General features: G+C 39.1%; 1 protein-coding gene across 4 annotated transcripts in view; it reads right to left on the bottom strand.

The window, feature by feature from the left end:
- Window positions 1-12,956, bottom strand: part of MAP3K3 (mitogen-activated protein kinase kinase kinase 3) — a 38,341-nt gene that overhangs the window by 23,998 nt on the left and 1,387 nt on the right. For 2 of the 4 annotated variants that reach the window (XM_010561370.1, XM_010561371.1), the window contains exons 2-4: window positions 6,950-7,071; window positions 6,497-6,586; window positions 3,373-3,413 (exon numbers count right to left, since the gene is read on the bottom strand). In XM_010561370.1, coding sequence (XP_010559672.1) covers window positions 3,373-3,413; window positions 6,497-6,586; window positions 6,950-7,045 — 227 coding nt within the window. In that variant the 5' untranslated portion in view covers window positions 7,046-7,071. The remainder of the gene's footprint in view (window positions 1-3,372; window positions 3,414-6,496; window positions 6,587-6,949; window positions 7,072-12,956) is intronic. The other 2 variants (XM_010561372.1, XM_010561373.1) reach the window with 1 other exon arrangement.

The raw sequence follows: 12,956 nt of genomic DNA, 5'->3' as shown, positions 1-12,956 counted from the left end.
GTATCCTTTACTGAATGAATGTCTTTCACATTACAGGATACAAATCTCCTATGCACTTTGGCTTAAAGAATACTGCCTCAGGCACAAAATACAAACAAATACATCCAGTGAGAGTTGAATTAAAAGCTGCAGAAGGCCCAAAGAACAAAAAAGTATTTGGTTTAAGTACTCCAGTATCTGAAGTCAAAACTCACTCCCTAAAAATTTCCAAAACGCGTTCCAGTTGAAAGGTTTCAACAAACATTCCCACAGCAAAGTTAGCCCTGACCAACTGAGGGAAAGCATCAGCAGGAGGACACAATGGAATCTTAAAACCCCCTTTCCCAAAGGTGGTCTGTGACGTTAGCTCCACATTAGCCCTCTGCATGCCTAACTCAAACATCTCCAAACATCTGAATCACAGACTCACTACACTGTCTCCGCAGTTATCCTTCAAATCCTCTGCAACGCAGCAGGGGCTTTTTCTCAAGAGTTGAAGTCAAATCTAACTATAACTGTGCAACCATTTGTCACTCACGGCTTGCTTTATTTAAAAAATTTGCTTTTTTTTTTTTAATTACAGAGGCCAAATAGATCAAAACTTAAATAGTCTTCAGCTGCAATGGCAGTGGCAGAGCTGACTTGCAATAATTCAGAATATTCACGGAAGGCAGATATCCAAGACAGAATATTCATATAAGACAGATCAGTCTCACACTCTAATGCTTCCTCCCTCACAAGTATTTTTCATATCTAATGCATCTCTGGGCACCTTCACTGACTGACACACAAAATACGCACAAATGTAAATTATTCTGATCACTTTACCTGAGCCCAGACCTTGTGACACACTAAACCCCCAGTTCTAGCACTCAGCCATCTCCTCGCCAGTTGAATGGGAGGAGTTTCAGACTCACATACACAAACGGCCTTAAGAAATCCAAAATGGCAACAGGCACGGCCATCCTAGGGGAACCCTGCAGAATCCCATGGCACATGCATGCTTTTCAGAAAATGACAGTATACTTTTGTTTGGTTTTATTACTGTTTAGCCTACCTTGGAATAGAAACTCTAATGTTTTAGGCAAAGTAGTCATATGAAGTTCCAGCAAAGCATCTAAAACTGTTTATTTTGCTGGAATGTTCTTCTGTAGGAAGTTGCCAAGTACTCAGAAAGTCGCTACCTTGATAGGTGTGGAAAAGGACTATTTTCACCCTCTTGAGAAAAATCAGGGAGTAAAATATCTTGGGTCAAGAACTGGAGGATTCAGATGTGAACTACAGTTTACAACCCACTATTCTAGCAAACCAAGGACATCTACTGCTCAGAAACCTGCTTTTCATCTCTCTGCTGCACAAGGCCCAGATGGTTGGTTGTTCCTGCCTTTGGGCTCCTGCAACCAGACTTCTCGCCATCTGCTTCCATGGGCCACGAGACCACACTGCGTCTCCAGTACCGTCAAGTTAAACAAACAGCTGACAGCCACCATCCTTCTGCAAGCTATTAGACCACTTTGATAGCTGCTTACCCCGCCACTGCAATCTGAAACAACTCTGCTTTGGCATAGCTGAAATACTGCCACAAAAAGCATGATTATTAGCACCACTTAACAATTTTGCCATCAGGCAGAAATTGGAAGACCTGAATGGACCACAGAAAATCAAGACCCATCTTGCTTACAGGGGTAACTCTCTGAGCTCAGTGAAACCCTGAATCACCTCTGGGGAAACTCACATGAGTTTTTGCTGAACCCATGCTTTGGATAGAGGACTTAGTTTCCAAAATGTCCATCCAGGCTGCTTCACCAGCACTCAGTATCCTTTCACGATATGCAGCTTTTGTTTTAAATAGCTCTAGCGCTAGTTGGCTTCTTTAGCCCCTTCCCAGGAAAGGTTCATCTTGCTACCAGACCTACAACGTTCAGCTATTTAGAAATAATTGTCCTTGTTAAAAAGCAGCCCACAATAACATTTTCTACATATTACTAAGAAACCCATCCATGAAATTACAGTACTCTGGCACCATACAAACGTAATTTAGCTCTCAGTTGAGCCGAAGTCCCTTATAAAGGCTTCCATTCTACACTCAATGCATTAAAAAGCAGAGCTGTTCTCAGGTGCCACAAATTCTATTAGTTTAAAAACTGTGCACTCTTCTAACACAAAATCATGGACTGCAGGGCTTAAGGAGCCCATTCCTGCCTGACCACCTTAAATATTTGTGGTTAGATCTGGCAGCTCCTCTGAAACCAAGCACACACACACACATTCTCAGTGCAAGCTTGCTGTCTGTAACTGCATACCACTTTGGGAATGGGGAATTCAGGCAAGCGTAACTGCATAATTAGACTAACACACAATCAACCTTTTCATTTTAAGGTTACTTCAGAAAAAAAAAGCTTTCTTCTCCCCTGAGCTCTGTGCCATCTTAAATGCACTCAGGCAGAAGACATGCAAGATGATAGGACTGTGGTGACAAGATTTTGCTTCCGAGTTACCTTGTCCTGACATGGTATCACAAGAAATTGTGACATGTCACACAGTGGCTCTGTTGTAGTCCACATAATACCTGTGACACAGTAGAGTGCTGAGAAGATCTGGCTGACAAAGGCAGCAGTAGATACCAGCTATGATTACTTTTAAATTTTCTCCTCAAAGCTCAAAAGTCAGTATTTTTAGCGACAGAATTCACCACGTAGTACTTTGGTGAATGAAACAGTTCAATATTTGAGGAAGACTTTACAAATTATCCTCTGCCATCTGCTTTATCAGCAAAGAACGCCTGCTTGATGGCAGATAAGGGGCTTTGAAACCTACTTTGAAACGTCTAGGCAATTTTATCCATTAGAAACAATACTATAAGCACTGAAAATGCTAATTCAGTTAATTCTGTTTTTTGTAAAAGAAAGTGTCTCAAACTAAGTATCAAAGGAAATGACAAGGAAACTTTTAGACCAATAAAAAAAAATCTCCCCTTGCTGTATCTGTTGCTCAGTCACAGCAGGACAGTGATAGTGATAGGTCATCAGGAAGTGAGAAACTAGAAAAGAATGACACTAATTTGATCAGTTTCATTTGGTTTCAGTTAAATGAAACAAATAGGGAACATATCTGAAATAAGACTATCAGGTTGAATTTATTTCAGGCTGGCGGCTTTTTTAATATTACTGCAATTCACTTACAAATAGATACTACGAAAATAAAGCAAAGTGTTATAAGCCACACTGATTTTTAAAAATAACCAAGTTGTGTATGACCTGTTTGCTGTTGCCTTTACTGTGTGTTTTTCGTTCAGGAACAAGGAAAGTGAAGCTAACAAAATATTTAAACTAATTTACTAATGACTAAGTTATTCTACTAAGCAAAGAATCAAAGTAGTGAAGACAGACTTACCGTCTTTCGCCGTTATGTTCAAACTTTATCCTTACATCATTCTGCAGAAGAAAGAACAAAAGGTTAGTTCACAATGCAAGTCCAGCATACATAAAAAGCACACAAATGGATCATATAATGATTTTAAGGCCCAAACACAAAGCAGGTCAATTTGTGATTGCAGCAGGCATCAACTCCTCAAAAGGCTAACCAGAACATAAGTCTGATAACTTTCTCCATGGAAGCTCAAGCAGCCTGTGGACAACAAGTGGCTGATGTGAACACAGCACCATGAGGAATGGAGAAGTTGCTGAAGGAGAAAGATAAGGAAAGGGGTAAAAACTAAGTTGTAATTTTTATTAACTGTCACTTAAACAGAGGACACTGAAATATAGCTTAAGGAAAATTAATCCATCTTTAACACTGCATGGCAGAAATCTGAAACTGAGTCCAACTGCATATTCATCTGAACTGAAGCTAATTTTCTTTGTGCGTTCTCAAAGCAAGCATGTTTTCTTCTATGGCAAAAAAGAGAGCGATACAGGGAATATGCTACATTCTTTATTTTTAAGACACAGACTAAATCTCCACTTTTGCAAAAATGCAGCCCCTGAAACTCAAACTATGAAATTACAAAGCAGTTAACTATGTGTCATCTTTCAAAGTGCAAAGGGATCATCATCCGTATCTGGCAGATGGCTGAAAGCACTGACCACGCAACCTGTGCATTTCACTGTAAACTCAGAAGATGTTATGTGGCATGGAAGAGTCAACATGCTGAACTTTCAACTCTGGAGATCAAAGTTCAAATCCCAATTTAGGTCACAAAGATAAAAATAAAAGGGAAAAAATCTGCTCTGATAAGACTCCATAATTTCTGCTGCACAATTTATGTGATTGGAATAGATTAAGCCATCTGTGAAAGCCTTAGACAATAGGCAATCATACATCTAGGAACTTCAAAAAAACGTGGCCAGGAAATGCTCTTTAGCTAGAGGAAGTATCTGGCAGGCCTAGTGGTCAAGAATGCAGTTCAAAGGGACCCATGCAATCACTGCCAGTACACAGTATTCCTGCAGCAATACTGCAGGTACAGAATTGATCATGACAAATGAGCTTCCCAATCAGAGCAATGATCATCTGCAGGTCAGTAATTTACACGTAACTTTACCAAAGGCATTTTCTCAGATGTGGGAAGAGAAAGAACTTACTCTAGAAAAAAAACCCAAATTAAGCAAATTCTAGAGAGCTCATTTTAATTGAACAGTAAAGGAAAAATGCAACAAACAGCACAGGAATAATAAACTTTAAAAGATGTCTACCAGCCAACTACTGATGAAAGAGCTGTTTCTTAGACATAATGGATGGAGAAATGATTCTTTTACATTAGGATTTTCAGGGAAGGAAGGCTCTGGATTTTTTTTTTAATGCTATACTATTATAAATAGCCCTGTCTAAGGGAAACAAATAGGACTGTTTGGATGAACTTAATTTTTCAGATTAAATTTCTGACCTCAAGATGTGTTTTAGGTCATGAAACAGCTAAGGGACAAAGCTCTTGTTAGTTAAAATTAGAAAACACAAAGATCTTCAGGGCTCTGTGGAAACCCTTCTTAAACTTGCTGGTACCTAAGCAAACTACAGTATCTTTCTCAACTCCACTGCATGCTTTCAAACCTGTAACAAAGGGAAGGCGGGGGGAGGGAAATTTGGCTCCTCCTGATGACTTTTCCAAAAGGATCAAACACTGGCCATTTGCGTCTATTTTTCAAAGATGTAAGAAAAGGTATTCAAAGTGATCTTGGTGTTTAGATTTCAGAGAGAACCTAAAGGAGTTAAACATCTAGTGGTTTTTGTTTCCTTTGAAAGCAGCAAACCTATCACCTATATAAAACACTTTTTAAAGCAACTTGCATAAACTGTCCTAAGAGATGAGTAAGAAATCAAATCCAAGTTTAGTACTTTAGCGTTCCAGTTCTGTGATGCAGCATCATAAATAACGATTACAGATTTTGGTTTAAGACATCCCTGAATTTACGTTTCAAAGTGATTTGGAAAGGATTTCGTACTACTCCATCTACGGATTTGTCAGCACATTCGAGGAAATCCCAGATCCCAGCTGAACAAGTAGATTATGAGCAGACAAAGCATAAGGAAGAGACAGGCATGAACTTTAAAGCCTGCTGCAAAAAGCTTAAGCCTGTAATAGGAATATAACCACAAAGAGTTATTTTACTGATATAGGCAACTTGTCCTGTTAATGTTAGTTTAACTGCTAGCCACTTGATTTAATTTTTTAAGACAGTAATGGACAAACAATTCTTCACTGAAATTGTTGCTTTTGCATTGAAGTATTTCATTAAAATGACATGCAGCATATACTGACAGAGCAATATTATTCTGTCCTTTCTACTAGGAAGTCAATGCAGTAGTTTTCTCTATGAAAAAGAGTCTCTAGCAATACTGAACGAACCTAGAGAGACTTTAAAGTACTGACCCTGCCACTTTATTACCTTGGGAAAAGTATTTCTGTTGGAAAAATGGACTTCACATCCCCATACCCAAATGAGGATTAGTTTCATTCCCATCTTCATGTGACATAGGACCGGGTAACTCCAGATAATCCTCCCCGCTAAGGACGTTGCCTCTATTCAGACACCTGCAAATAGCTGTTTCCTTTTTCACTGAAGCAAGGTTTATTACAGTTTCACTAAAGCCAGTCCTTTCAGACAATCCCCTTCACTGTTCTTGGATTGACTTCAATTTGACTACCTTTTATCAGGATCTTCACTCTGTATTCATATGCAGTCTGAATCATGTGAAGGTGAAACCAGCATTAGTTCATTATCAGACAGACTGCTTTATGCAGCTTTAAACTGAAGTGGCCTCCTTTTGCATCAGAAATGGAAATACTTGTTTCCTTTTCATCATTATGCTTCTTAGTTCCCTGCTTTGAATTTAAGTACTATTTCCACTACAATGAAAAGTGCATCATACCACTACACCATGACAAAGTCAGTAAAGAAAAGCTTTCCTGGCCTCCAACACCTGCTTAAATGAATTCTATAAAGGTCACTGCACACAACTTTAAAACATGCTCCTAATTTATAATTGCTAATATTGAATAGGAAGCCAGGTTTCTTACCGGAATTTTTTTGTCTTCCACTGCAGAGGCACACTGGTTTGTTATTGCAGGGCTGCCCAAGAGGGGTGGACTGCTGGCATTGTGTTTTTTCTTTAAAAATAATAAAGTCATTTAAAAAAAGGCAACACAACTGTGAAACCAGAAAACCACTTGGTAAACTTTTTAGCTAATCTACACACCAAACCCCATCAAAAACACATGTGGGAGGAAGGCAGAATACTAAAATGTTGCAAATTATCAAAACTGCATCCTCCCTAGTCCATAAAGGTAAGTAAATAAAAAACCTACCATGTTGGCAACACAGCCTAAGCAAGAACAGGGAGCTAATCCATCTGTGATGCTTCAGCAGTCAGAAGCACAAGACAGAACAGAGGCAGCAGACCCACCGTCAACCTACTCTGTCTCTTCCACCTCCAGGTAATGATTTCAAGTACTCACTAAATGGCCTATTACCTGTTTGTTGGAGTGAGCAGTGTCTTTATTCTTCATGGTATCATATCCAGTCAGTCTGTGACGTCGGCTCATCTGGAGTGCTACCAGGTCCTTCATGATGGATTTCAAGGCCTCTTGTTCATCTGCGATGCACAAGAATTTTAGTAGTAAGTTTCCTGGGTGAATTTCAACTGTAACACTTCCGTACTTGTTTTTTGCTGGCTCATAGAAAGACAATTCATTTTAGGATCTTTGCAAATACACTGTAATTTCTTTTAGTCATAAAAAGCCCAAACTCAACCTACTATCATGAAGTAGTAAATAGACAGATAAATTTTAACTCATTGTCCAATGTTACAGAATGATTTGGCCACAGTAAGGTTCAGAATAAATATCCCCAGCCCCTGGTTCTGTTCAAATTGCTTCACAACAAACAGCACAACTTGGGACAGATTTGCTAGATCATCACAGGTCATTTAGAAAGGCCAAACTGATGTGTTTCTGCCAAGGAAAACCCAGTAAAAATCTGTTCTTTCCAATTTTATATCCTGTTAACTTAGAATTCTTGCTTGCTAGCGGAACAAACCACAGCCAGTAGAAAGAAAAATGAAAATCTGGACAAAGAGTCATCTTAGAATATCTCTGAATTCAAAGGCACTTATTTCCCCAACACATTCCTCTCTTTCCCCAAAACAAGCTGATGGAACAAAGTTCAAACCATTTTATGAGGCTTCAAGATCTACTGAACAGATTCAAATCGCACAGCATTAAGAACACTGTCTGCTGGCAGCGTATAATACAGCAGGTTCAATTCAAGGCTTCTTGCAAATGCAGGAAAAGAAAAAGCACACATTGAAATACTTCTTATACATACTACGGACTGAAAATTGCTTTCTGAAGCTAAGATTCTTGATGTAATCAATTTAAAGTGTTCTTCCATTGCTTGTTAGTTTTGCGGAAAGAAGCAATATTTAGCTGAATTTTGTATGAAGCCTAGAGAAAAATAAAGACAAAAAAGGACAGAAATGCATAGTAGCTGGGCTGTGATGGACGCTACCATAAAATAAGGTGTCTAAAAGCTACTGAAAAGAATCCTTTGCTTTTGCAAGCATAACAATCCTAAATTCCTCGATACTGCAAATGGTAGAAGATGATGACATGTGAGGTTTGGTTCAAAATGGGACTGTGCTAGCTGCTTTGCTCCTAGGCGCTGTGCCACCAACGTAACAAAGCAGCATCAGATGCTGTCACTCAGAGGATCTGCTATTGGCACACTCATGCCTACTGTATTGCTGGGCTGCTGCCTCACATATCCAGACTCCAGAGTTTTTAGGGATAAAGTGTTGTTTCCTTGGCAAATAATATGTCCAGTTAAATCCTTCCTGATATTGAGGCATAATTTAGGCATGAAATTTGAACCAGAGATTAGATCAGCTGTGAACATGCCCAGAAGAGGAATCTTCTAAATGAGTCTGGTTTGATTTGACCACCAGTTTGGATGCAATTTTTTTTTTTTCTTTTTTTGACAGCTGGAACTTTTGGAAGCAATGTGAACCAGTAAATCCATAGATAAGGTTATCTCATCCCTCCTTGTATGACAGTGTCAGGTGTGCAGTGCTTGATATGCTAGAGTCCTCCTGTCTTCCCAAAGTCCTTAAATGTATCAGTTTGACACACTTAAATCAAAATGAGCATTTTTGAGGCTGATCTGTGAATAACTAAAACTTGATTTTAAAAATCCAGCATAGCTACACATTTGTTTCTGACTTATGAGACTGGTTTGGATAGGTAATGGCTTACCATTTGGAAGCGTTGTTCTGGGAACAGTTGCTGTACATTAAATGACGGACTGTCTTGCATCTGTATTTCTCTGTAAAGGGGACTCATTGGGACTATTTGTTTCTTCAATTTCATGTTATGCATTTGTTCATGAGTGTCTCTCAATGAAGCTTATGTTTATGTTTTATGCAGAAGACTGGGTTCATAATTAATCAATGTCTGAATAACAAACTAGATTTTCGCAATGCTTAAAAGATGACAGCTGTAGGACACATACAGCTTCTAAAGCATGCAGGGTGTGAACACCACCAAAATTTACAAGTGAAAAGGGGGAAAATTATACCTGTTTGTAAGGCGGCAACATCTAAAAAAGTCCCTGTCAGAACAACAGTCACACTAACGGTACAACCAATAGTTTCTGCCCAGAAGGTCTGTTTTAACTTTCTGAGTACTAAACACTAGAGCAGAGGTACTTCCAGTATGGTCTTCACTATGTACTACCAGAAAAACAGAAACATCAAGCCTAGGCCAGGCGACAGGGGGGAATGGAAAGACATGTCCCAATGCATTTGCAGAAGGTGTTAGAGTAAAACTCTTAAAAAAGGAAAGCAGAACAGAGAAAATAAAGTTACTTAAAAAAAACAAAATCAAAACCCACCAAATCTCTGCTGTCCAAGACAAGCCAAATGAGACAATAACTACATTGTGGTAGTGGAGAAGGGAGAGTACTCCTTGAAATTCCAACTGCATGCAAAAGAAGCAAGGGGTATAAGTAACACAACCAAAGCAAGAGGTTGCTTTTTTGAAAAGCACATCAGCCAAAGGAAATAATTGCTAGGATCTATCTCAGCACTAAGTAACCCCTTGTGGGAAGAAAATGTGAAAAAACAGTTGTGAATGAAGTTAAAGTTCCAGGTAGCTAACAGCACAACTTCCCCCACCCCCAAATTGTTTCCAACTTTACATTTGAACGTTTAACCTTTTACCTTACTGGAATGTCTCCAATTTACTCTTATTCTTTAATCTTGTTTGATATTAAGCATAGCCTTTGAGTCACCTGGCAGACAAAGACTATAACTTTGCACAACAAAATATTAGAAATTATGGACTGGCATACCCCTGGAGCGCCTACCACCCAAAACATGCTGTGAAGAGCTGGGATACAAGTTTTCCACTACAGTGCAGTTTGGGTTTGGCCAGATACCAGGAGGATGAAGAAGAGCTTGTCTTGGCAGAGTTCCTTTGGGCAAGAAGCAAAACAGCTATGAAAGCAGTTTATAACTAAGCACTCCTGACAAGAAATCAAGTCAATCAAGAATATGTTTACAAATAAGAATTCCCATCTAAACAGTATGACACATCCCTTGAAAAGAAAGATCAACAATTACAATGCAACCATCAGCTACAGGTGTTTGATCCCAAAGCCCAGGCTGTGTATAAAGTCAGCTGGTCTACAGCATCTCATTTGTATGAGGAAGTGGGCAAAGAGGACAGGCATCTAACCAATTACGTATCTCTTAATAAAGATTGTAGCTCAGCTACATAGTGAATTTGTTTATTAGCTAAGGCAACTTGTCAATTTACAATATGCTAAGACATGAAATTCTTAAGAGCAGCATCTGGCAAGCATCTAAACCCCAGCTAGTGCACTGCAAGGCCTGTATCTCACTCATTGTAAACTCAGTTTCCTCTGTAGTCAAGTGCTAATGCTGAAACCTTACTTGCATCCATGCAAAAAGGAACACTTAATGTACTATCAAAGCCTGATGGAACAACTTCAGGTGAATTTGAATCTGGCGTGATTATACATGTTTTAACAGCCTTACACTGAGCTATTGGCTCCCTAGTTCCAAAACATACATTCTGTAATTCATCCCTATGTTGGTGAGGTAGGAAACGATGGAGTATTTATCTTTTTAAAACAAAATAAATGTCACACATTGATCCGAGTTTGCGTAGGGAAAATATGTTTCCAGTTAGGATAGCATTGTGATGGATTTAATGTTGAGAAGCATGAATACTTCTTTATTTCCATCAAAATAGAGGATTTCCATAGATTGACTTTAAAGAAGCACGTGCAGCAGCATCACATTAATCACACAATGCAAAAGTTATTACAAATGAAAACTAAGCAATTTTCGAAGCGCACTGAGAGACCCTGTTTTGCTAGGTCTCCAGTAGGTCTGGGAAACACAGTTCTGCTTTGTGCGGGAAAGATGTTGTCCAGGAAATGCTTTTCGTGTTTTAAAAACTACACTCAAGGATTTTTATAACATCGATAAAAGGGAACTGCTACTCACAGAGAAAGCTATTACTCTGCATAAAGCATTTACTTCAACTAATATGTGGTTTATTACACAGGTCTGAGCAAGTCAGTGTATTTTCTGTGGCAGAAATGGAAACAGTTTTGAAAAAAATCACAAAGTTCAAACAGAGTAAAAGCATCTGCACATTGGTAAAAACAGGAAGTCTGTAAACCCCTATAAACCAGGATGCTATTTTATATAGCATGATAATAGAAGGCATGATGCCACATTTGTTTAAAAAAGAAAAAAGTGAACAAATAAGTGTGTGTTTGTTATCTACCACTACAACAGCAAAACTGATTGCTTGTACAAATGATCAGCAGATCCCAGGGCAATGAGTAAATTTCACAAGTGAGGCAGGCAAACTGAGTTTATGTTAAAGTTCTGAAAAAAGTTTTTGAAAAAGTTTAATTTTGAGTCCTTCACAACATGCCATCAAACGAAACACTGGGTATTCTGCGACAGTCTTAGTGATAAAGAAAATGCTGTTCTGCGTAATTCTTAGGAAATTGCAAGTGACCTGGATTGTAGACTTAAAAGAAAAATCAGGGCTTCCCTACGAACCCGATTCATGTGGTATATATTTGGGGTACCTCTTCTCACCCACAAATTAAATTAAAAGGTTGGGATTTAAGCTGGTCCTAACCTGTAGGCTCAGCCCCGCTCCCCTCCCCCACAGCACACCGGGGGTGTCACTGCGGCTAAAGCCGGGAGCTCCGAGCTCTGCTATGGGTGCGTGTGTGAGCCAAGGGAAGGAAGTGACACAGGCAGGAAAAAAGAGCAGATCGAGGGAAAGACTCAACTGCAGCTGGGCCTGTAGTGCGCATTTCGTCTAGGCCTGCCACACACCATCCAGCCCAAACACTGCTCTCCCCTCTGTTTCACGGATATATACGTATTTCTCAGTATTAGAAGCAAGTATCTCTATTTTAAACGCTGCCAAGGAGCCCTCTGTAAGGAAATAACCCTCAGTCATAGCCCCTTCTGTAAAGGGCCAGAGAGTCATCCTCAGTGAGCTTCAGCTGCACCAAAGGAGTTACGAAAAATGGTGATACCAAACTCTTACTGTTAACCACCCCACGTATCTTTCAGATTAGTTTACGAAAAACAAGATGGAAGAAAAGTAGAGTGCGATCTAGCCTGTTACCCAGCGTCCTTTAGATGATTTGATCACAACAGCCTAACGAATTTAGGTAAGATCTTTCCTATCATGAGCGATCTGCTTGCGGCTGTACCGTGATTACTCCAGCACAAGTGTACAATGCTATGGTGGAATGGTCCACGAAATAGTACGTTTGCACTCACATGTTTACAAGCAGGTGTCTGATTGCCCTTGGAAAACACTTCTGTGGAAATCCAACTTCTTCCTTCTCAACTATTTTAAGCTTATATACCATCTGGCTGGTTCCTTTAGAGAAGATACAGACCGAATAATACTATGCCTCTCTTTTTACAAAGAGAAGTCTACTGATGGATCTGCACGTATTTGTTGTATTTACAAAATCAAGGCAGAGTACAAAGGAAATGAAGTTGCTTTACTTTTGCTTTGAGCAACATTTGCAATGCTTTATGAATTTACAGTATAAATATAAGACCTAATTATGCATATAGACTAAATAATGAAGGACAGTCTTAGAAAACTAAACTTGAGTTGTAGGGAAGAAACATTAAAGTAGTAGTCCACAAAGCAACGCAACCCTGCACTTACGACAGCAGTAGTAATTTCCTTGCCAATACGCAAATGAGTAAGTTCTGGTTTAGAGAAATTAATTTTTTAGTTCTAGTACATGAGACTCCTCTTTAAACTCAAAAGGGAGCTAGGCAACACAAGAAAACCCCAAACCCATAAGCAGTTCTTTATACAGGACATACAGTCCAAAAGAATTCATCATTCAAATTCAGTTATGGCAGGTTCTTATAACAAGTTTTTTCTGTTTAAAAAA

The sequence above is a fragment of the Haliaeetus leucocephalus genome, unplaced genomic scaffold, assembly GCF_000737465.1.
Source record: "Haliaeetus leucocephalus isolate CR32 unplaced genomic scaffold, Haliaeetus_leucocephalus-4.0 Scaffold144, whole genome shotgun sequence".
In the NCBI taxonomy this organism is placed as follows: domain Eukaryota; kingdom Metazoa; phylum Chordata; class Aves; order Accipitriformes; family Accipitridae; genus Haliaeetus; species Haliaeetus leucocephalus.
Note: the sequence above shows the minus strand (reverse complement) of the source record. Positions and strands in the feature narration are given on the sequence as shown.